The 24,367-nt window shown below is 34.3% G+C and overlaps 1 protein-coding gene across 2 annotated transcripts in view; it reads right to left on the bottom strand.

The window, feature by feature from the left end:
- Positions 1-1,415: 1,415 nt before the first annotated feature.
- The window catches only part of BCHE (butyrylcholinesterase), a 69,107-nt gene continuing 46,155 nt past the window's right edge, over positions 1,416-24,367 (bottom strand). Inside the window, exons 3-4 of one of the 2 annotated variants that reach the window (XM_011944628.1) lie at positions 15,006-15,172; positions 1,416-2,012 (exon numbers count right to left, since the gene is read on the bottom strand). In XM_011944628.1, the coding sequence (XP_011800018.1) occupies positions 1,888-2,012; positions 15,006-15,172 (292 nt within the window). In that variant the 3' untranslated portion in view covers positions 1,416-1,887. The remainder of the gene's footprint in view (positions 2,013-15,005; positions 15,173-24,367) is intronic. The other variant, XR_001002070.1, reaches the window with a different exon arrangement.

The following is a 24,367-nucleotide window of genomic DNA, read 5'->3' as shown; positions in this document are numbered from 1 at the left end:
GGCTGCTAGCACATTGTCACCTCTCAATATCTAGCAGTTTTACATATGTTCTATGAACATCTGTTGTTTTCCTAATGATTAATCTTAACAAGTATATTTTTAAAGGGTCTTTAATGGTGTTGAACAGGTGTCTTCCTGTTGTTTTATATATCAGAGTACTCTACATCAAAAGGAGACTCAAGTGATTGAGAGAAACAGTGGAATCTGGAAAGAATGACACCTGAAACAAAGATGGTGGTGTAGAATTGAGAATCTAATAACCCATCTATCCTGTATGTGGTTGTTTTTTTCTCAGAATGAGGGAGAAGCTATAAAACAAATATCTTTATTTACAGTAACCTCATAAGTAATATAAAAGCTGGCATGGCTCTTATTATAATTGTATCTAGGGTACTATGAATTTGAGTGAGTGAGTGCTGACGACAGACACATACTAAATCTAACTAGAGACACTTTTTGACCAGTAAACAGTGGGGCATGTGGCCAGGCACAGTGGCTCACTCCTGTAATTCCAGCACTTTGTGAGGCCAAGGCAGGCAGATAACTCGAGGCCAGGAGTTCGAGACCAGCATGGCCAACGTGGTGAAACCCTGTATCTGCTAAAAATACAAAAATTAGCCGTGTGTGGTAGCACACACCTGTAATCCCAGCTATTCGGGAGGCTGAGGCAGGAGCAGGAGGATTGCTTGAATCTGAGAGGCGGAAGTTGCAGTGAGTTGAGATTGTGCCATTGCACTCCAGCCTGAGTGACAGAGGGAGACTCTGTCTCAAAAAAAAGGGAAAGAAACGATAGGGCATGCTTTAACCGTCAGTATACAGACCTATAAATTCAATTTGTCCTATCCTGAGTGCAAATTTTCAATGCTTAATTAGCATAAATAATATACACTCCTTTGTTCTGCAATTTAAAATATCTTGACTTCTCTCCTTTAGTAAACTACTCAGTGAATTTATTCAATGGCATATATTCCCTTGCCAAGCATGCTAATAAATGCAGCTCTGTAATTTTTTTAATTGCAAAAATAAGATAGTTTGTCTACAGAAAGTACAACCATTTTGAACAATTTTCCTACTAATATGTTAATATTTCTGGGTCCAGGCAAGGGTTGCCCTGTCTCAGATGGTACACAACCTAACTTTAGACTTCTACGCATCCAGGTTTTTAAAATTTTTGAATTACAGGAAAGGTAATTCACATATATACATGTTTGTGGATAGTTGAGAAAAGAGGAGGTGAGGGAGAGCAAGAGTCGAATGAAGAATATAATTTGAAGACATTCCGTAAATAATTACATTATTTTACATTTTGTTTCTTGGTAGCAGCATTCTGTTTCTATTATAAAGTGTTTTAAAGTGACTGAGTCTCTCATTTTAAGATTCTTTCTTGCCTTTATATAAAAAAACAAAGAGACCAATGATTTTCTGTGCTTATTTTAATATCTCATATTGACATTAAATTCATATTTTAATTAGGAAACAATATTGTAAACTATGGTGTACAGTGTTTCAAAATTTAATTCATTTAAAAAAGATACCTTTTTACAAGTGGTAATGAAAATATATGTGACTAAAAGCAGACCACTGATAATTTTGGGTGGAAAAAACTTAAATTTATTAAGAAATAAATTGAAGCAGGACATTGTATTAATATGCATATAATTAGCTGTAGAACTGTATATTGTGAAATTTAATTAAACACGTTCTAGCCATTTGGGTTTTGAAATGCTAGGTAAAATACTAAGTTAAAGATGTGAGGAATTGATATTATCCTTCCAGCATTTTTGTTTCAGCTACAATAGCTTTCTTAGTAGGTGTGTAAGAAAGCTCCTGATATTTTTGCCTTGATCTAAAGGAAAATAAATGTTCTATAAAGGGTGAATCTATTAATTAGAGACCCACACAACTTTCTTTCTTGCTAGTGTAATCGTTAAATTGATTTTTCCAGTCCATCATGTAATTGCTCCAGCGATGGAATCCTGCTTTCCACTCCCATTCTGCTTCATCAATATTTCCTGTAAAACATAGACTAAGTTGTATTAATCTAAATTTTAATCTGTTTCATTAATTGAAAAACAATTTAGAATACAAAAGCCATTTTCTCTAACTACACTGTACAGCATTATTTTCTTTTTTCATTTATTCTTTATTCTTTATTATTAGCTCTCTCTGCCTGAAAAGAGATTTTAATAAAATCTTTACAGATTATGTGACAATGCAAATAATATATATAATTTATATAAAGTGTAACATATAAAATAGAAAATGAGTTTATATATTGTATTATGCATAATTACATTACGTATATTTTCTTTAGTTTTCAAGAAGATATGTAGATATTGTGCTCTTCTCTTGACCCGTTTTAAAATAACATAAATTTCATTTAATGGTCTAATTTACATATATAGTTATAAAACATAATTATTTCTGATGAAAATTATATATGAATACAGTCATCCTTAGTATTTGTGGGGAGTTGGTTCTAGGACCTCTCAGGGATACCAAAATCCTCAGATACTCAAGTCCCTTATGTAAAATGGCATAACATTTTCATATAAGCTATGCACATCCCTAGATAATTTATACCTAATATAATGAAAGTGCTCTATAAATGTTTATTATATTGTTTAGGGAATAATCACAAGAAAAAAAAGTCTGTATATGTTTAGTATAGATGCATTTATTTATCAAATGTTTTTGACTCATGGTTAGGTTAATCCATGGATGTGTAATCCATAAATACAAAGGGCATACTGTATTTATTAATGCATAAGGATAACTTTGTAATTGTCATTCCACATAGATTTTACCCTTATTATAATACATTATTTTATTATTATTTTTTGAGACAGAGTTTCACTCTCGCCACCCAGACTGGAGTGCAATGGCGCCATCTCAGCTCACTGCAACCTCTGCCTCCTGGGTTCAAGAGATTCTCCCGCCTCATACTCCCGAGCAGCTGGATTACAGACGCGTCACCACCATGCTTGGCTAATTTTTGTATTTTTGGTAGAGATGAGGTTTCACCATGTTGGTTGGCCAAGCTGGTCTCGACCTCCTGACCCCAGGTGATCCGCCCGCCTCGGCCTCCCAAAGTGCTGGGAATACGGTCATGAGTCACCATCCCTGGTCAATACATTTTAATAGGAAACAATGTTTAGTCATTGTTTCAGCCACTTACTGTGAAAGCAGTTTATTAACTGGGTTGTAAAATAGAAAGATGATTAAGATAATTTCTGTTTTCAAAAGTAGTTTGCAAAGTATATGCATGTGTTAGGAGAAAGGAGTGTGTAGGCAGGAATAGTGTGAGGCGGTGAACCACAAATGGTCTATATACTGCAAGAACTTTGAAATTCTGATTTATTTGGAAGTGTATTGTTAAAAAATACAGATTATGAACAGTAAAATCTATTAAATTACCATGTTTTAAGACACATATTTCTGTTCCTGATATGAAGGCATAATAAGCATTACATATAACTGTGGTTTTCTTACTTTTTAAACTTTTAGAATGCTAAGCTACCAAAAAATTTTAAGGCATAATAAGCATTACATGTAACTGTGGTTTTCTTACTTTTTAAATTTTTAGAATGCTAAGCTACCAAAAAATTTTAAGTAATTTCATGTATACTGAAAGTAGGGACTGGCAACTCTTCTAATACATACTTTTCAGTTAGAGATCTTTGAAATTAATTAAACTTTGTAAGATATTACTTTGGAGGAGAAAATGTAGTGACTCATTTTAAGCTAGTACAAAAATAAAAATACTTAAATATTTGTACAGACATTACAATATCCCTTGTAATTTAGGATATATTTAGGTTTGAAATGTTCATAATGCTTGGATATTGGAAAAATATTTGAAAGTTTACATAAAATGTTTCACTTTCATGTAAAATGGCTTTTAAAAAGGTTAATCACTATAATCACTAATTTTTTGTGTGTGAATAATAGAACTTCTATAAAGGGTCAAAAAAGATAACATGTGGAAGAAAGATGTTATATATCATACCAAATCATCCACTTTTCTGGTCTTTTAAAAAATAAATACATGCTGTTTTCAATGTTACTTATATAAAGTTAAAACTCTAAAGTCCAGAAAAAACTTTTCTTGATAAATAAATTTTTCGTAATTTAAAATTTAGACCATGAATTTTAATCCTTATAGAAAGTGTCCTAGATCTGATTTTTCTTTTCTTGTTCATGGAATAATACCAAATTCACTGATTTATATAAATTTACATTTATTTCCTATGTGCCATAATCAAATGTCTATACAATTTAAATGATTTTAAGTGCACAAATGCTCTATAAATCTAAATACTATTCTGCTTTAGAAATAGGGGGCGCGGCCGGGCGTGGTGGCTCAAGCCTGTAATCCCAGCACTTTGGGAGGCCGAGACGGGCGGATCACGAGGTCAGGAGATCGAGACCATCCTGGCTAACACGGTGAAACCCCGTCTCTACTAAAAATACAAAAACTAGCCGGGCGAGGTGGCGGGTGCCTGTAGTCCCAGCTACTCGGGAGGCTGAGGCAGGAGAATGGCGTAAACCCAGGAGGCGGAGCTTGCAGTGAGCTGAGATCTGGCCACTGCACTCCAGTCCGGGCGACAGAGCCAGACTCCGCCTCAAAAAAAAAAAAAGAAATAGGGGGCGCACTGATTAAGACAATAAAATATGAAACGTTTAATTATTTTCTAACAAAATCTGGAGAAAGCGAATACGCCATAAAAAGTAAATAAAATTTTGAGTTTGAAATAAATCAAATTCAAAATTAAAAGTTTTCCTCTTTCATCTTCTTCTTTTCTTAGTCCTCCTCTCTTTCTTTTCTCTTCTTATTTCATATTGGCTTGTTTATTACTAAGAAGACAAAATCTAGTCACAACTCAATTTTCGTATTATTATCAACATCAGCAATATTCATGATTAAAAACCATCTAACTTAAATGGTTGGACCATCATAATAAAAAACTGAGGGCTGGCACATTATAAACAGAGATTAAACTTGATTAGCAAATTTTAACTTATTTAAAATTTGAGGGAATAAAGACCTTTATGGTAGACAATGTATTTGCTTTACAATTGATTAAAACATAATTATATTGTAGAACGGTCATAATTCTCAAACAATACAAGTTTCTTAGAATTGTAACCTCAACCAAAATGCAGGCTTCTAACTCAATGTACTTATTGTGAAGGAATCAATATATATTTTGTATGAATTCAGAGATATGAAGGAAGAATAACGCTGCCACTGATGTTTCTTTTCATGCCTCATGGTGTCTGAAAGTCCATAAATGTAATGATAATAGCAACTTTGATTGTCATTCTCTAAGTATAAATATTTTTTATAAGAAAAGGAAAACTAATCAAATTCTGAATGAGAGAAGAAAAGGAAATGTGTAGAGCGAAAAGGAAAGTGGAGGCTTGATACTAAATTCACAGGTCAAATATTGATGTGACATTTTCTTTAAAGAAGATAAAAATTAATTTTAGAAATAAAGAACCCTAACTTGCAGAAAGAGTTTTTTTATTATCTTCTTTTCTTTATAGTGGTAACATTTTGTGTTTTGGACACTGTGAACAAAATGGAAAGATTACCATAATATATTACGGTTTTAATTATATGTTATCAAGAAAAATGATGAATCAATTGATTGACCTTTCCAGATTCTTATGTAGAGAGTAAATATAAAGTCCTCTTTATGCATACTCCAATGATCATATTATATAATAATATGTATAAAAAGTGTCTTAATTCATAATATCAACAATAGGTCACATAGTATTTATCCATTGACCTCAGCTGATGGCATTTAAATAATACATGTAAAATACAGTAATATAGAGGAATGAAAATAAAAGAACAAAGGCAAATATATAGCAGAAATGTAAATAAAAGAAACAAATCAAGAGTTGGCAACATGTATAGCAGGCATGGTAACAATCAAGGCCCAGAAATAAATGAGCAAATAAGTATATATTAATAGGATTTTAGATCTTCAATATTAATAAAGCTTACAATTCTCATAACTTTTTCAGAGAAATATCTTCATGATTGTAGAATTTCATGCATCTTTATTATTTCTTAAATAAAAATAGAGCAGAAATAAATAAGGACATTGAGGACCTTATTCATATAACTATGTAGTAAGAATATAGTTGATTTAAAACATATGTAACCTTAGAGACGGATGGTTTACTTTTGCCAAAGAAAAGCAATGTGTTAAAAATAATGTGTTGTTACATTAATTATCACCCCAATAGAACTTATTAAATTTGCATTTAATATATAAATATGTAAAATAGGAAACTGTATAATTTATTTTTTATAAAATAAATTTCATGTCAAGATGTCAAAAGATCAAATAAACATATCAGTTACTGAGAGTCCATGTTGCTAATAAGCCACATTTCAAATAAACATATCAGTTAAAAAGATTATCTAATACTTAAGACAGTTTGTGAATGTTTATAACTTACACATATGTATAGAGATATTAAAAAACAAGTTTCTCCAAAGCAAATCTCTGTGTACAAGAGCAAAGCAAATTTACAAGTACAAATGTTCAAAAGAAAAAGTAAAAAATATATACACAGTTGACCTTGAACAACAGGAGTCTGAAGTGCACAAATCCACTTATATGTGGATTTTCTTCCACTTCTGTCATTCCAGAGACAGCAAGACCAACAGCTCCTTTTCCCCTCCTCCTCCTCAGCCTACTCAATGTGAAGATGACAAGTATGAAAACCTTTATGATAATCAACTTCCACTCAATTTCTCTATCTTATGATTTTCATTTTCTTTACAACAGCTTACTTTATTATAATAATATAGTATATAATACAAATATTATTCATAATATATGGTAATCAAATGTTTATGTTATTGGTAAGGTCCAGTCAAGTAGGCTTAATTAGTCAACTTAATCAGTAGTTAAATTTTTGGAGATTCGAGAGTTACAGGCATATTTTCAACTGTGCAAGGGTTGGTGCCCCTAACCCCTGGGGTGTTTTCCAGAGTCAACTGTTTATGCAAACATAGATGATATTTCCAAATTTGCATTCAGAGGCAGATTTACTAGTAAATACTTTTACACTAAAACAAGAAAAAGCAATTTTAGATTAATTTTTAAAGCATAAATAAAATAAATATAAGAGAAGTGAATATATTCCTGATGCGAATGAACCAGCAAACCAAAGAAGCTATTTGGAAGAACAATCCTACCTCAGAAATGAAATTATCATGTTGATGCCATATAATAGTCTTACATACTCTAAGAAGACAAAGGTAAAAAATAAAACTTGTGAATATAGTAAAAGCTTATACATTTATGACAATAACCAGAACATATCGGTTTCCCATTTAAAATTACTAAATGGCTTTACTTAGGATATAATTTAAATTCCTTAGCATGATACACAAGACACTTCATCTCTGGTTCCTGCTTATCCACTTTGCCTTCACATTGAGATTCAGAGCAGGTATCTTCTCTTCTTAAAAGTTTTTCATGGTCCTGGGCCCTGACTCCACTTCACTGTGAGTAAGCAGACCCTGTCATTTTCATCTGTGCACCTCTGGCTGCTAGTGCAGTTCCTGGCTCACAGCAACAGTGTATAGGCTCTGTAAATGTTACCAAATTCGTTGACAAAAAAGATTTTTTAAATGATAAATTATATTTATATTAGGTATCTTGTTATACATCTGATGTCCTGAAAAACATTCAGAAACTAGTTAACTGTCAACTACCTAGGAAAGATAACCCATTTAAAACCACCACAAATGTCTATTTAGAATTTTTTTTTCTCTTTCCATTTTTTATATTTTCATGGATAATTGCTATTAGGAACATTTCACATTAGTTTTCATTAATAAACATTTTGCAAACCAGTCGCCCTCCCAACCTGCAAAATAATTATGTTGACTTTAATAAAAACGTTAAGTGGTATTTTGGAGAGGGGATTATACCAGCATTACTCATACTCATTTTAATTTTGACAACATATTAATCTCGTACTATGGATGCGAGTACATTTTCCACTCTCTAGGAAAAGAAACTTTGAAAATTCTGCAAGGGAAATGGCCTTTGATAAAATTCAACATCCACTCATGTTAAAAAGTCTCAACAAACTAGGTATTGATGGAATGTATCTCAAACTAATAAGAGCTATTTATGACAAACTCATAGCCAATATCATATTAAATGGGCAAAAGCTGGAAACATTCCCTTTGAAAACCGGCACAAGACAAGAATGCCCTCCCTCACCACTCCTATTCATACAATATTGGAAGTTCTGGCCAGGGCAACCAGACAAGAGAAAGAAAGGGTATTCAAATAAAACGAAAGGAAGTCAAGTTGTTTCTGTTTGTAGACAACATGATTCTATGTTTAGAAAACCCCATCATCTCAGCCCAAAACCTCCTGAAGCTGGTAAGCAAATTCAGCAAAGTCTTAGGATACAAAATCAATGTGCAGAAATCACAAGCATTCTTATATGCCAATAATAGACAAGCAGAGAGCCAAATCATGAATGAACTCCCATTCACAATTGCTACAAAGAGAATGAAATATGTAGGAACACAGCTAACAAAGGATGTGAAAGACCTCTTCAAGGAGAACTACAAACCACTACTCAAAGAACTAAAAGTACACAAACAAATGGAAAAACATTTCATCCTCGTGGATAGGAAGAATCAATATCATGAAAATGGTCATACTGCCCAAATTAATTTATAGATTCAATGCTATTCCCATTAAACCACCATTGAATTTCTTCACAGAATTAGAAAAATCTACTTTAAATTTAATATGGTACCAAAAAAGAGCCTGCATAGCCAAAACAATCTTAAACGAAAAGAACAAAGCAGTAGGTATCACGCTACCTGACTTCAAACTATACAAGGCTACAGTAACTAAAACAGCATGGTATTAGTACCAAAAGAGGCATATAGACCAATGACACAGAACAGAAACCTCAGAAATAACACCACACATCTACAACCATTTGTTCTTTGACAAACCTGAAAAAACAAGCAATGGGGAAAGGATTCCCTATCTAATAAATGGTGCTGAGAAAACTGGTTAGCCATATGCAGAAAGCTGAAACTGGACCCCTTCCTTACACTTTATACAAAGATTAACTCAAGATGGATTAAAGACTTGATGGTAAAACCTCAAATAACAATTCTAGAAGAAAACCTAAGCAGTACCATTCAGGACAAAGGCACGGGCAAAGACTTCATGACAAAAATGCCAAAAGCAATTGCAGCCAAAGCCAAAATTGACAAATGTGGGTATAGTTAAACTGAAGAGCTTCTGCACAGCAAAATAAAGTATCATCAGAGTGAATAGACAATCTACAGAATGAGAGAAAATTTTTGCAATCTATCCATCTGACAAAGGTCTAATATCCAGAATCTACAAGGAATTTAAACAAAATTATAAGAGAAAAGCAAAGAACCCCATCAAAGTTGGGCAAATGATATGAACAGACACTTCTCAAAAGAAGACATTTATGCTGCCAAAAAACATACGAAAAAAGGCTTAACATCACTGACAATTAGAGAAACAAAAATCAAAACCACAATGAGATACCATCTCACACCAGTCAGAAAGGCAATTATTATAAAGTCAAGAAGCAGTAGATACTGGTGAGGCTGTGGAGAAATAGGAATGCTTTTACACTATTGGTGGGAATATAAATTAGTTCAACCATTGTGGAAGACAGTGTGGCAATTCCTCAAGGATCTAGAACCAGAAATACCATTTGACCCAGCAATCCCATTACTGGGTGTATACCCAAAGGAATATAAATTATCCAACTATAAACCCATGTATGGCCAGGTGCAGTGGCTCACGCCTGTAAGCCCTGCACTTTGGGAGGCCAAGGTAGGCAGATCACCTGAGGTCAGGAGTTCAAGATCAGCCTGACCAGCATAGAGAAACTCCGTCTCTACTAAAAATACAAAATTAGCTGGGTGTGGTGGCATATGCCTGTAATCCCAGTTACTCCGGAGGCTGAGGCAGGAAAATCGCTTGAACCCAGGAGATGGAGGTTGCAGTGAGCCGAGATCACATCATTGCACTCCAGCCTAGGCAACAAGAGTGAAATTTTGTCTCAAATAAATAAATAAAGCCCACGCACATGTATGTTTAATGCAGTACTATTTACAATAGTAAAGATATGAAACCAACCCAAAAACCTATCGATGATAAGACTGGATAAAGAAAATGTGGTACATATATACCACGGAATACTATGCAGTTATAAAAAGGTATGAGATAATGTCCTTTGCAGAGACATGGATGAAGCTGGAAGCCACCACCATCAGCAAACTAACACAACTAACACAGGAACAGAAAAGCAAACACTGCCTGTTCTCACTCACAAGTGGGAGCCGAACAATGAGAACACATGGACACAGGGAGGGGAACAATACACACTGGGGCCAGTCGGGGGTGGAGAGTGAGGAGAGGGAGAGCATCAGGTCATACAGCTAATGGAAGCAAGGCTTAAAACCTAGATGATGAGTTGATAGGCTCAACAAGCCACCATGGCACACGTATACCTATGTAACAAAACTGCACGTTCTGCACATGTATCCCAGAACTTAAAGTATATAAAAAAATAAAGAAAATTCTGCAAAAGACCAAATGGCTCAGTATGCATAAAACAGTTAAAAGCTGGCAGATTATAAATTTTTATGTGGTATGACAAATAATAAAGTTTTTATTTTCTAAAAATAATTGCCTAATGGATGAGTGGTAAACACACACAGAAAATGTGAATTTGTATGATACAATGTGCATAATTAAATGTAGCAACTCATATTGTTGACCTGAGTATTCCTTGGAAAAAGGATAGTACTTTATACCTAGGCTAGTAGTTTTAGTATAAATTTTCAAAGCATATTAATAGGACATAAATCTAATAAAAGGTTAGAGGCTCTACATATAAGTATGAATACATTACATATATATATTCACCTAGATACATATGACCTATTAATCTGTTATATTTTTATTCTTCAGTTTTCTATGCCCAATTTTAAATCAACAATAATATCCTTTTTAACCAACTCAGTAATATGAGTGATTTCACTGCTTTAAAATTATTTCAGATGTCACCAAGTCTTGTTGTGATTGTAACACAGAGACAACTTGCTTTGTGTGTGGGTTTTGCGGAGATAGAAAAGATGGGAATCAGTTTTTTGTTTAATGTCTCACAGGGTAAAGAGAAGGAAGAGTCATGGAAGGCAATTTGTGAAATAGTAAATTTATAAACATATTGGCATAACTTTTTCAGTTCACTTCTTTGTGATCTTTGTTTTGCATGTATTGTCTCATTTGAAAAAAAAAAAACTGTTTTCTCTCCTGTGAAAATAATAATGATAAGTTTTTTTGTGTGTGTGGTTGTTGCGTTTTGTCTAGCCAAAAAGGACACTGAGTAAATTTTCACCAGAGCCAAGTCTATTTAATAAAGTCTAAGGAATTAGAAAATATTTTAGTCCATTCACACTACCATAATAAACCATCACATACTGGGTAGCTTATGTACAACAGAAATTTATTTTTCACAGTTGAGGAGGCTTTCCAGCAGATTAGACTTCCATCTAAGATCAAGCAACAGTAGACTGGTGTCTGATAAGAACCTGCTTTCTGGTTCATAGGTGGCAGTCTCATTGCTGTGTTCTCACATGGAGGAATGGGGGAGTTCTCTCAGGAATTTTTTTTTTTTTCTTTTTTAGAACATTAATCCCTTTTGAATGGGCTTTGTCTCCATGAACTCATCACCTCTCTAAGGATTTGCCTTCTAATACCAGCACCTTAGTGATTAGGATGTCAACATATGAATTTTAGGGGGACACAAACATTCAGACCCTAGCAGAAGAGAATGCAGAGGTGAATTAACCCACAATTGCTAGTGGAAGTGAAGATAGAAGAGATTATACTGATATTTAATTATGTTTGCCATCATAATTAAGACACAACAACATTCTTCATGTATTTGAGTGTTCACTGAAAATCTCTTCTGTCTCCATCACATTATTATTTTTCTGTTTTTGATCAGTTATTAAACTTGTCAATGAATGCATACTTCTTTATGCAATAAATTTCAATCATTAATTGTTCTGTTGTAATTTTGAGTATAGGGTAAGATCATAGAGTGAACTGTATAAACTCAGGCTAGGCTTTGTGAAGACTTCATGTAATTTAAAGTGAAACAGTTAATTTAACTTGATTACTAAGTTATTTAAAGCCACTTGTTTATTTGTTTTGTTTTGCTTTTAATGAGGAATTTATAATTCAGGCATATTAAGACAATAAGCTAGTATCATTACTTTCTCAAAATCACCTTTGTACTCCCTCATCTTTGACTGACAATCTTGCTGATTAGCAAATAGTAGTAAATGACTCTCAAAGTAACCAGTCCAAAGGGTATTTTGGCCCTTAAATTTACACGTGGTTTTTAGTGTTGGCAAGCATGATTTATTCAAAGGTCAAAGGAGGAATTATTGAATCTAACGTTTTTTCTTCATTGGGATAAAACGAAGGACTTTTGTTCTTTAAATAAATTTACCCCTCCACTTTTAGTGAAAAAATATTATTATCCTTGACAATGGGTCATTTTTCTACTTCCTTTTCTTTTTTCAAATAGGTATGAGATTGTAATATTGAATAGTTATATTCTTGTGTAAATTTGAATTTGTAACATTTGAAATAAATATTGTGAATTTTATTTCTTGCAGGTGCATGCAATAACAGCATAGCCGTGTGCTGAAGTATGGTCTGAAAGTAAGCGTTAGAATTTGTGTATTTAAACAAGTCTGAAGAATCATTTTATTTGAGAACATTTATTGCTCAAATGTAAACTACTGCTGAGGTGGTACTTACAAAGCTTATTGGGCTTCCATCTTGAGTAACGCAAACATTTTTCCTTTTAAGAAAGCCAGCTAGTAGTTATTCTTTGAAATTTTTCTTTACGTATAGAGTTGCTTTAAAAAAAAATTCCAAAAACTTTAGCCCAGGTCATCTGAATAACCCATTCTCAAAACATTAAAGATTAAAATATTTGAAGTTTTGTGACTTGAAAAATGTAAGGTATGGCAAGAACATGGGCCCTTAATCTTTTTAATCTGTCCACACTATTTATTTATAAAACATAAATCCTTCTAACTTCAAATTGACTTTGTTCAAATGTAACATTTTTATTACTAATGAATACATGTTACAATAATCGTATCATGCATTTACTTTAAATTATAAAATATATATAATATGAAAACCTTATTATGGGAGAATTAATTAGAAAAAATGGTATAATACAAAATTATATTTTCAAGCCACACTGAACCCAACCTTATGCATGGTCCTAGACCACAGCTAGATAAGTATTTCCATGGAGCTCAGTGTTACACAAGCTAGGAATTTGTTCAACATGATATGGGAAAGAGCAGCAGCTGGCCAACAACTTTGGAGTTTGTTTATTTAATCTGCTTTCTGACAGGTAAGTACTTGGAAACAGAAATTTGTGAAGGATAGTTTTTAAAAATGCTGACATTCAAATTTTAATGTATCATCACACAAATTGCAATAGATCACATGTGATTCAACCAGAACGGCTCAGCTTGGCTTATAATAAATAAGTCACTTAAAATAACCCACTCATTTTATCTCAAATTATAACCCTCTCATATAAAAATATTTTAAATAAAGATTAAGAATACGTAGTATGTGATACGGTAAATCATAGTATCTCTTTGGGTCTCTTGGCAGATTAATGAGTTACCTCATCGTTATTTACACCCGGAGGACACAAGGACGGCACTGTTGCTCTGCCAAGAGAAGCAGAATCCCATCTCTAGTTATATATTATGTCACAGAACATTTGGTAATACGCAGAGCACTGGTATATCAGAAACATTTCCCAAGCAGATGGAGGACATTATTATAATTTTGGTGAGTAATGTCTGATAATCCAAAGACATATGAAACAATCAAACACAGCTCTGAGATGCCCATATTTGTTGAAACTAGCCCCTAACTTATCTAAACAAGAAATGGAAAACATCTACTCTATTATGATACCTAACATATAGCCTGAAAATTACAGAGCATCATGATGAACAGAATAGCAAACTCTGAAGGACCTGACCGGCAATATGTCTGATGGCTGAAAATTACTTTTAGAAAGTACACTTAAGGAACCACATGGATTATAAACAGCAGACATTTTAAAAATTAGACAGTGCGTTGGATATATGTCATATTTGTCAGAGAAGATCAAACTAAGGTGACACATGTTTGATCACTCAAGTGGATCGAATATTTTCTTAATAATGAATATTGAGATAATAAATGAACAAATTTTGATAGTATTTCCTTACGTATTTCTCATCAATCACTTCCTGAAGACTAGTTAACTAAATAACTATTTGTTTAAAATATGTAATATTATATAATATTATATTTTGTAATGTGTGTGTGTGCACTCTTAGATAAATATTTCCAAGTTCAGAATATTTAGAAATTTTTTATTGTGTTTTTAAATATGTAAACTTTGGAGATTTTTTCTCCCTTTAAATCAAGGTTCTATTATTTATCAATAAATTTGTTTTTACCAATTTTTGCATACTTTTTTTTGTTCTATACATTATGATTGATATATTTATTTCTTTGCTCATTAATTAATTCCGTAAAGATTTTCTGAATAACAAGTAGGGTTCTATTTTAGTTTCCTTTTTCTATTTCATATTTCCACGGGGTGAAATTTATATTTTAGTTTTCTTTATTTAACTACTAAAATACTGCTTATATAGTAAGAGTTCAAAACATATCTAAACTTGATAGAAGAAAGTCTTAAAAATAATGTATTCATTAAATCAAGTTATTTTAAAGTCAAAGATACATACAGTAACTCCATCATCATGCCTTGGAGAGTATCCTTCATCCCTTTTTTACATAAACCATCATCTTTTAAATAACCAAACACTAAAACACACACACCTGTCATTTCCAAGACTTTTGGAAAAAATGATGTCCAGAATCGGCATTGCTGAGCACGTAGTTTAGTCAATATTCTTGATGACTCTGTATTCAAGGTTAGATATTTTTGTTCAGTGCTTGTGAAGACAGGCCATCTTGTGCTATTATTATGAGTCCCATTTGGATTCCTAAATAATAAGATAGAGACATTATAGTAAAATTGAAATCATTGTTAGATTAAAAAGAATATTGTTTTCTAACAGTGTTCACAAGAGCTTTAAAGAGTTTAAGACAGAAAAAATGTGGATATATATTGATGATATGAAACGTAAGTGAACTGGGCTTAGTGGTTTTAGAACTGAGAACCACTATGCTATTTAAAATTGTAAGAATTAAAATTTAAAGTTGAATTTTTTATATGCATTTCTGCTTAACATATTGGAAGAAAAAATTTGTTATTTCAATAAAATATATCTTCATTCACAGTTAAATGTGCTCAAAGGGTGGTGTTACTTTTGTTTCATTCTCTTCCCTTATCTTAGACCTAATCATTTCACAATAAGGAAGCATATCACTTACACATCTTTTCTATCTATTTCATTCTATATACTCTTATTAATACTTCCTGAGTTTAATACCAAGTTTAATTATAAATCTTATTATGTAATAATCTCATTACTCCAGGAAACTTCTTTCAGTCCCACATTTAAGTTTATCTAACATCTCCTAGATCTGTTTACCAATTAAAAATCTTTCAATAATTCTTCAGTGGTTTCATATTAAGGTTAATGAACATGGTACCACCCATATTTCCAAGTTTATTTTCAGATATTCTTTTTATAAACCCAGCCAATAGGAATTAGGTAGAGTTCCCCAGTAAATCCCTCCTTTTTTCATTTCTTCTCTTTGCTCCAGCTGTTACTTCTGTTCGGAATTCTTTTATTTTCCAATTTTATGTGTCTAAACTCATTCAAAACTTTTATATTATCTTTTCATGATATTTTCCATATTTATAGTTGTGATTTGAAAATGGATAATTGTTGACTTTATCTTTTCAATAGCTATAGTGTTGAGCTCATTGATACCTTTATAGCACTCAATAATATATTAATGCCAAAGTCACACAAGCAGGAACTCAGAATTTTTTTTAAAGTGGCTCTACACAGTCACTACATCTGTAGATTTCCTTATAACATATCTTTGTTATTAGTATGAGTTAGACACGGATCTAGGCTCTAGAAATATAAATATGAAACACAAAGTTTTCCTCGGGGAATTTATAAGCATGAAAACCCAGGGAAACAAAGAACTACAACATAAGATAGCATAAACCAAGTCTAAAAAAAGGGCCACAAATTGTTCAGAAGAGGGAGCAGTCATTACGTGCTTGAAAGGAAATTACCTTATGGAATGGCAATCTGACTGAAAGAGAGGAAATAAGGAACTGAACTGGAAAGGAAAGCTGGGAAAGCTAGAAAAAGGGATAGAATTAACATAGACATTAATGATTAATCTACTTCTTCGTTCAAATAATGATGAAAAAACTAGTTTTGTTTATTTCTAGGATAGAAGGAGATACCATTGAATTTATGTACTTAGCATATTAGTGTTATCACATTAAGGTCTAACAGCCCTGGAAAATTGTTTAGAATCGAACTTGTAGGCATTTACTACTCTTGAGGAACTTTTGACTAAATGGCTAGTGTGAGCATAATATTTTAGAAATATTGATCTCAAGGTATTTAGAATAATCAAGAAACTATAAAGTTTCTCAGCCTTCTCTAACATAAACGAAAGATTAAAGTGACAAAGATAAGTAATTCATTCCTTGCTCTTATTCAACCTTATGCAAAATCATATACAAAAAACTTTAGTTGAACTTTTCTGAAAGTTCAACACAAAAAATCCTTCATCATTCAGATATCTTCTGTATATTATTAATAGATAGAAATTTTGGAGTAGTATGAGCAGATCTAAGTTTGTCTTGCTTTGTTTTGTTTAGCCAAAGTCTCTAAGTCCAGTAGAATTTGGAAGGAGAAATAAAAATATGGTTATCAAGAGGCAGATTTTTGCCATCAAGAACTTATATTGAATACGCACCATATATTCCTATTTTATCACAGATGCAGACATGTTCAACCATGAATTCAGGAGCTTTAGAGACAAATAGTTTCTTGATGTACTAGTTTATTTTGTGGAGGAATGGGATATTTTAATAAGAATTATTAATAATCAGAGCTATTCAAGATAAACCAATATCATGGCAGGGTTGAAACCTCCTGCTTTAGAGTATTATTTGAGAGAGATCAAGAAAAAAATTTCTCTAGATCACAGATGGGACACTTGTCTAGGTAAATTATGTAGTCTTTTTTCTTTCTTTTAAAGCTGTAGAAACTAACAAGTATAGCTGCTCGAGGTTGGATATTAAACCAGGAGAACCAATGGTCTGATTCAGTACAGCAATTCTTATTTTCCTAAATTGCCCACTCTTCTTCTAATTCTGCTCTAATTTACTTATGGCACCATTTTAGCTGCACATTCATTTCTGTCCTCTGTGAATGGCGACTTAAACAGAAATGACTTGTACTTGAGTTCAAGAGCAAAGCACTGCCGGTGCTCATTTAATAAACTTTGTCCTATGAAATAACTCATGACATACCAAATTGTAATTTAGAGATAATAACATTCCTTTGCCTGTAGATGTGGATACAGTTTTCAAAAGATTGAAATAGCTATTGAAGTGATGAAGTATTTTATTCTATAATTTGAAGAAATCTTCATGACTTACAAAGTAGCAAGAGAAACAATTCTGTCTGTATCAATTAAATACTTTGTGAAATACAACATATTTCCACTATACACAATTCCAAAGCATTACATTTTTAAATCTCAAAATCATAAGATCAATTTAAGCATCTTGACTTTGCTGTTTCTCAAAGAAGTTTTTGTTCTCGTCACAAAATAAAGACTTCAAAAAGTAATAATTAAAATTTTCCATGAAGTTGTATATGCTCTATTTTTATCAGTATCAGGTTCTTTTTCTACCTTGTAGTATACCAGAATGCTCTATAGATTACCCATTAGAATTTTCTTCATATGCAGGTTTGAAAGGTTTTAAGACACAGCTAATTTAACAACAAAAAAAGCAGAGAGTATCTTTCTTTAACATCTGTGTTACAGAAAATTACTTGCTTGCCATTGATATTTGAGCACACAGTTGATAACTCATTTTATGAACAGATTAAAGAAAAAGACATCAATTGATTCAGGATGCCCTGATATGAAGAAAAATTCTGCATCTAGCTTCAAAAATAAAGTTTTCTTGGAATTATAGAATCCTAGGATTGCCTACCCAAGCCTAAAATGAGAATTGATATTATCCTTAGGAATTCAGAGACAGTTATTTCTACGTAAGCTATAGTAGTTTTTGAGAGAATGTATTTTAATTAGCTTTAAAATCTAGTAAAATGAAGCTATAGTTAATAGTTATATACTAAAAGTTTAGATGAAATCTTTCACTGTCATAAGAGGTTTGAAGAAAATATATTGAAAAAGTTTTAAAACGTTAAAATATTTATAGATTCCATTCCATGTCACTTAAATGAAATTCTATTTTAATATAAGGAATAGAAGGGCTATAAGAAGACCTAAATTTAGAAAACAGGTTCATTCATTCGTTCAACCAATATTTATAAAGTGTGTACTAGGTCAGGTATTATTTGAGTGATAAGAGATTCAACAAATACAAAATAGAAATTTGTTTATCTTGCCATTTTTATTTGATGAGAAAGACAAGAAATAAGATCAATAAAGAAATGATGTAATATGTCAGATGATACCAGGTGCTAGTGATGATAAAATGAGGAATGGGGATAAATAAATATGGCAGGTGAGTAAGTATCAGTGTGTGTGTGGCACGGGGATGGTGAGGGAGTCCATAATAAAACATCTGATTGTTGTCTGTCTCTTGTTCTTGCAATGTAACCTCTAAACACTTGGACTATTGTGTTACACATGATAGCTTATGCTAACATGATGCCTTATGGTGAGTATATAATAACTTAGGCTCATGAAATGACTCAGGGTGGGGATGGCCACACTGATCATCTTAGGGTAGAAACTAGCCCTGCCAGAAATACCGTCCATGTTATTAGAGGGATGAGACTTTTAATTATGTGATATCATCCTGACCTCCACGGAGGGGAAGGAGCTGAAGACTGATTTTAACCATGCGAGCAATGATTCATTCCATCTTGCCTATACATAATAATAAAATCCCAATAAAAAATAGAGATACAAAGCTCAAGTGAGCTTCTTAGATTGGCAATACTCCATAGATACATAAGCACAATAGATGTCGTGAAGATAATAGATCTCTGAGAACAGAGAAGACTGTCTCATCCTCAGCTAGTTCTAATTTATATATTTTTGTTATAAGAAAGCTGTAATTGTAATTACAGGGCTTTCCTGAGTTCTGAGAATAGCTCTTGTGAGTTATAAAATCTGAGGGAGTCCAAAGGGACTCCATATTGGTAAACAGCTAGTCTGAAGTGAATATAGCTATGCAGACCCTAAACTTCTGACTGGTGTGAGAAATCTTGGACCAATTTCACAGACTGGAAGATTAAACTTGACTTTCTGTAGCTCTGGGTAAGGGAACTTTGTAATATTTAATAGAAAATGAAGTGAAGACTTGAGGAGAAAAGGGATGAGCCAAACAGTTGTTTGGGGAAATAGTATTTCAGCAGAAGGCATGGAAAACAATGATCATGAGAAAAACGTTCGCTTAGAGTTTTCCAGGGAAAGCAGGGGGACAGTGTGACTAGAATAGAGGCAGCAAGGGAATGAGTGTAGGAAGTGAGGTTGGAGAGGGGACAGTAAGGTCACATTTCTTAGTGCCATGTATGTCTTCAAAAGTATTTTGTGTCTACTCAGAGTAAGAGAGGGAGGAATTGGAAGGTTTGCACAAAGAAAGAACAAGATTGACCAGGCATGGTGGCTGATGCCTGTCATCTTAGCACTTTGGAAGGCCGAGGTGGGTAAGTCACGAGGTCAGGAGTTCAACACCACCCTGGCCAACATGGTGAAACCACGTTTTTAATGAAAATACAAAAATCAGCCAGGAACGGTGGCAGGCCCCTATAATCCCAGCTACTCAGGAGGCTGAGGCAGGAGAATGGCTTGAACCCAGGAGGTGGAGGTTGCAGTGAGCCAAGATCACGCCATGGCACTGCAGACTGGGTGACAGAGCAAGACTCCATCTTGGGGGTGGGAAAAAAAAGGAAACCATAAGATCTCATTTACATTGTTTAAAAGATCATCTGTCTATAGTGTTGGGAATAAACTACAGATGGTTCAAGAAGACCAATTAGGAGGCCACTAAAATAATTTATGTGAGAGTTGATGGTTACTTGAACTAGAGTAGTAGTGGCAGAAATTGAAAGAATTAGATCTTACATATATTTTGTAGCTAGAGTTGTTACTAGGCCGATAGATTAAAGAGGAAAGGAGCAGGCAAGGTTGACTCCAAAGTTTCTGGCCTGAGAAACTGGAAGAATGAATGTAGTTGACATTGCTGAGATAGGAAAGAATGCAAGAAGAGCATGTTTGGAATGTAATATCAAGAGTTCACGGCTGGGCATGGTGGCTCATGCCTGTAATCCCAGCACTTTGGGAGGCCAAGGCAGGCAGATCACTTGAGGTCAGGAGTTCAAGACCAGAGTGACCCACAAGGTGAAACCCCGTCTCTACTAAAAATACGAAAATTAGCCGAGCATGGTGGTGCATGCCTGTGATCTCAGCTACTTGGGAGGCTGAGGCAGGAGAATGGCTTGAACCTGGGAGACGGAGGTTGCAGTGAGCTGAGATCTCACCACTGTACTCCAGCCTGGGTGACAGAGCAAGACACTGTCTCAAAAAATAAATAAAGTAAAATAAAATAAAATAAAGAGTTCACATGTTAAGTTCACGTGTTCAATTTTACATCCAAATGGAGATGGTAAGTAGGCAGCTGGAAATTTGCAGTTACTCTTGATTTTACTGATAGAATCTCTGCATTTCAATTAGATCCACAAGTTCTTAACTTGTATTTTTTATTGGAATGACCTTGTCTAGAATGTGACACACATTCCATGATTAAAAATGAAAAAATAACAGAAGTCAGAATAGCTTTGTACTGAATAGGAGATTAGACAATATTATTTCAAGGTAACTTCAAATTCATTTAAAGGGCATAATATTACTTTTGACAAAAAAAAAAAAAACAAAAAAACAAAAAAACAAAAAAACAAAAAAAAACTTAAGTCACAGAAATTTTCTTTTAGGAAAAATTACCCAGAAAACAGTTAACTGAAACAATTTAAGAATAAAAATCTTTGATCATAAAATACTTCTGATTATATGCTAATAAAATAAAATGCTTCCATGAGAAATATTTAGGACTGAAATGAGACATCACAAAACTTGAATAATAGAAAACATGAATGGGATATTTTTACTTAGTAATGATTAGTAAAATAATTGGGAGAAAAGAATTATTGAAAAACAACATTCCATTATATGTGAAAGGTGGCAAGCATATCTTTATTGTTACCTCTCTAATATTAATATAGATTTGAAATTATTTTGGTCAAGGGTTTTCACCAATTAATTAAGATTCTGAAATGGATTACTAATATAAAATAGATTATATTGTATGTATCATCATTTTAATAGTTAAAAATTCAGTGTTCTTAGATGCTCACTTTGAAAAATTCATTAAACATGATATAGGCTCAATTCTGTATGTATGTGTATTGCAATAAAAACTGATTTAACATGTTTGTCGTGCTGACATCTTCCTCCAAAAAGTAGTATCATTGCTGTCTGAGCACCTTAAAGTGGCGCATTTGGTTGTTTTATCTTACTTTTCCTATAAACAATGTCTTTTATTGATTTTCAAATACTTATTCGCATTTTGGAGGTTGTGTCTTTTCTCTGTTGATTGTTTCCTTTGCGGTGAAGACATTTTTCGTTTAATACCACCCCATTTGTCTAAATTTGGTTTTGTTACCTGTGCTTTTACAGTCTTAGCCGTAACATCTTTGCCTACATCAGTGTCCCGTAGTGTTTTCCTTATGTTTTCTTCTAGTAATTTTATGGCTTTAGGTCTTAAGTTCTTAAATGTAATATTCTCCCAGTTACACTAACAATGTTACTCAATTTACAAATTTCAATACAGCTATAATATTTAAAAACACACATAATGCAATATAACAATTCATAGGATATACATTGCCTGTATTTCCCCAAAGCATAGCTCCTTGTACTATTCTCGTCCTACCATCTCTTCAGACAGACCTTCCTCGGGAACCAAATTGAAGTAGTCAGTGTTTACCACCTCATATCGTTCCATGTACTTCAGCTGTCCTTTTTCCTTTTTCTCATGAGAGGCTAAGAAGTCTCATTCGAACTATCATTCGATTGTTTTGTTGACAACCTGAAATTGTGCCTGACTCATAGTGTGCAGGCAAGAAATATGGGTACAATAAGTAAGAAACATCACAACTGATGTGTGGTTACCTCTTCGTCCTTCACAGTAAATGTTCATGTTTAAAAACTACTACCACATGGGAAATAGTTCACAGATGACAATGTCTGTACTTTCAAGAAAAACAGTACTCCAAACCAAATAATGTGAAATTCTGCTTCCAATAACTATTTGTTGTGGCAATCAGACACCCTGGGACAACTTTTCAGTGTCTCACATGCAAACTATGTTTTACCATGTGCACTCCTGTAATCCCAGCACTTTGGGAGGCCAAGGAGGGTGGATCGCCTGTGGTAAGGAGTTTGAGACTAGCCTCACCAATATGGTGAAACCCCATCTCTACTAAAAGTACAAAAAATTAGCCAGGCATGGTGGTGTGCACCTGTAGTCCCAGCTACTCTGGAGGCTTAGGCAGGAGAATTGCTTGAACCTGGGAGGCGGAGGTTGCAGCGAGCCGAGATTGTGCCATTGCACTCCAGCCTTGGCGACAGAGTGACACACCTTCTCAAAAAAAAAAAAAAAAAAACCACAGATTTTTAAATTAATTATAATATTTATTGTTAACTATATACCCAAGTAAAATGAGTTTAACATCCATTGAATTTTATTAGGGCAAGTTAGTATTAACCCACGAATGCATTACTTCGAGTAATTTAATCATGCTGGTTCCAATTTAATCCACAAGGCAATGTCCTGGGTAATTTGTTAATTTTATAAAACCTTTTATTTCATGGTTTTCTATAAGCTTCTAAGATGAATCTTTAAAGTTAAAAGAAAAATGGATTTTTCCTTTGCATACTTACACATATACACAAGCTATCATAGTCTGCTTGTGATGATATAACAGAATACCATAAATTGGATAGCTTACAGACAACAGAAATTGATGTCTCATATTCTGGAAGCTGGGAAATTCAAAATCAAGGCACTGGGAAATTTGGTGTCTGATGAGAGAGCTTCTTGGTTCATAGACAGCAGTCATTTTGCTGTGTCCTCACATAGAAGGGAGAAGGGAGTGATTTTAGATCTCTGATATAAGAGCACTAATCTCACTCATGAGGACTCTGCCCTCACCACCTAATCACCTTCCCAAGGCCTCACCTCCTAATGACAGGTGACAACGTGCTAGCAGCCCTCGCTCTTGGCGCCTCCTCGGCCTCGGCGTCCACTCTGACAGCGCTTGAGGAGCTCTTCAGCCTTCCACCACACCGTGGAAGCCCCTCTCTGGGCTGGCTGAGCCCAGAGCCACCTCGCTCTGCTTGTAGGGAGGTGTGGAGAGAGAGACGCAGGTGGGAACCGGGGCTGCGGGCTGCACTCTCCGGCCAGTACAAGTTCCCAAGGGCGGGCGCGGGCTCGGGGGCACAGCACACGGAGCGGCCAGCTGGCGCCACCAGCCCAAGTCAGTGAGGGGCTCAGTACCTGGGCCAGCAACTGAGGAGGTTGCGCCGGGTCCCCCAGCAGTGCCGGCCTGCCAGCGCGGCACTCAAATTCTCCCCAGGCCTTAGCTGCTTTCTGGCGGGACAGGGCTCGGGACCTGCAGCCTGCCATGTCTGAGCTCCCTCTCTGCGATGCCCCGTGGCAGCCGGTCCCATCCACAGTCCAAGGGCTGAGGAGTGCAGGGGCGGCTCGGGACTGGCGGGCAGCTCCGCCTGCAGCCCCTGTGCAGGATCCACTGGGTGAAGCCAGCTGGGTTCCTGAACAGGATGGGGACTTGGAGAATGTTTATATCTAGGGGGAGGATGGTATGTGCACCAATCAGCACTCTGTATCTAGCTAACCTAGTGGAGACTTGGAGGACTAGCACTCTGTGACTCTGTCTAGCTCAAGGATTGTAAATGCACCAATCAGCACTCTG

Source organism: Colobus angolensis, unplaced genomic scaffold (assembly GCF_000951035.1).
Source record: "Colobus angolensis palliatus isolate OR3802 unplaced genomic scaffold, Cang.pa_1.0 Scaffold234, whole genome shotgun sequence".
NCBI classification, from domain to species: Eukaryota; Metazoa; Chordata; class Mammalia; order Primates; family Cercopithecidae; genus Colobus; species Colobus angolensis.
Note: the sequence above shows the minus strand (reverse complement) of the source record. Positions and strands in the feature narration are given on the sequence as shown.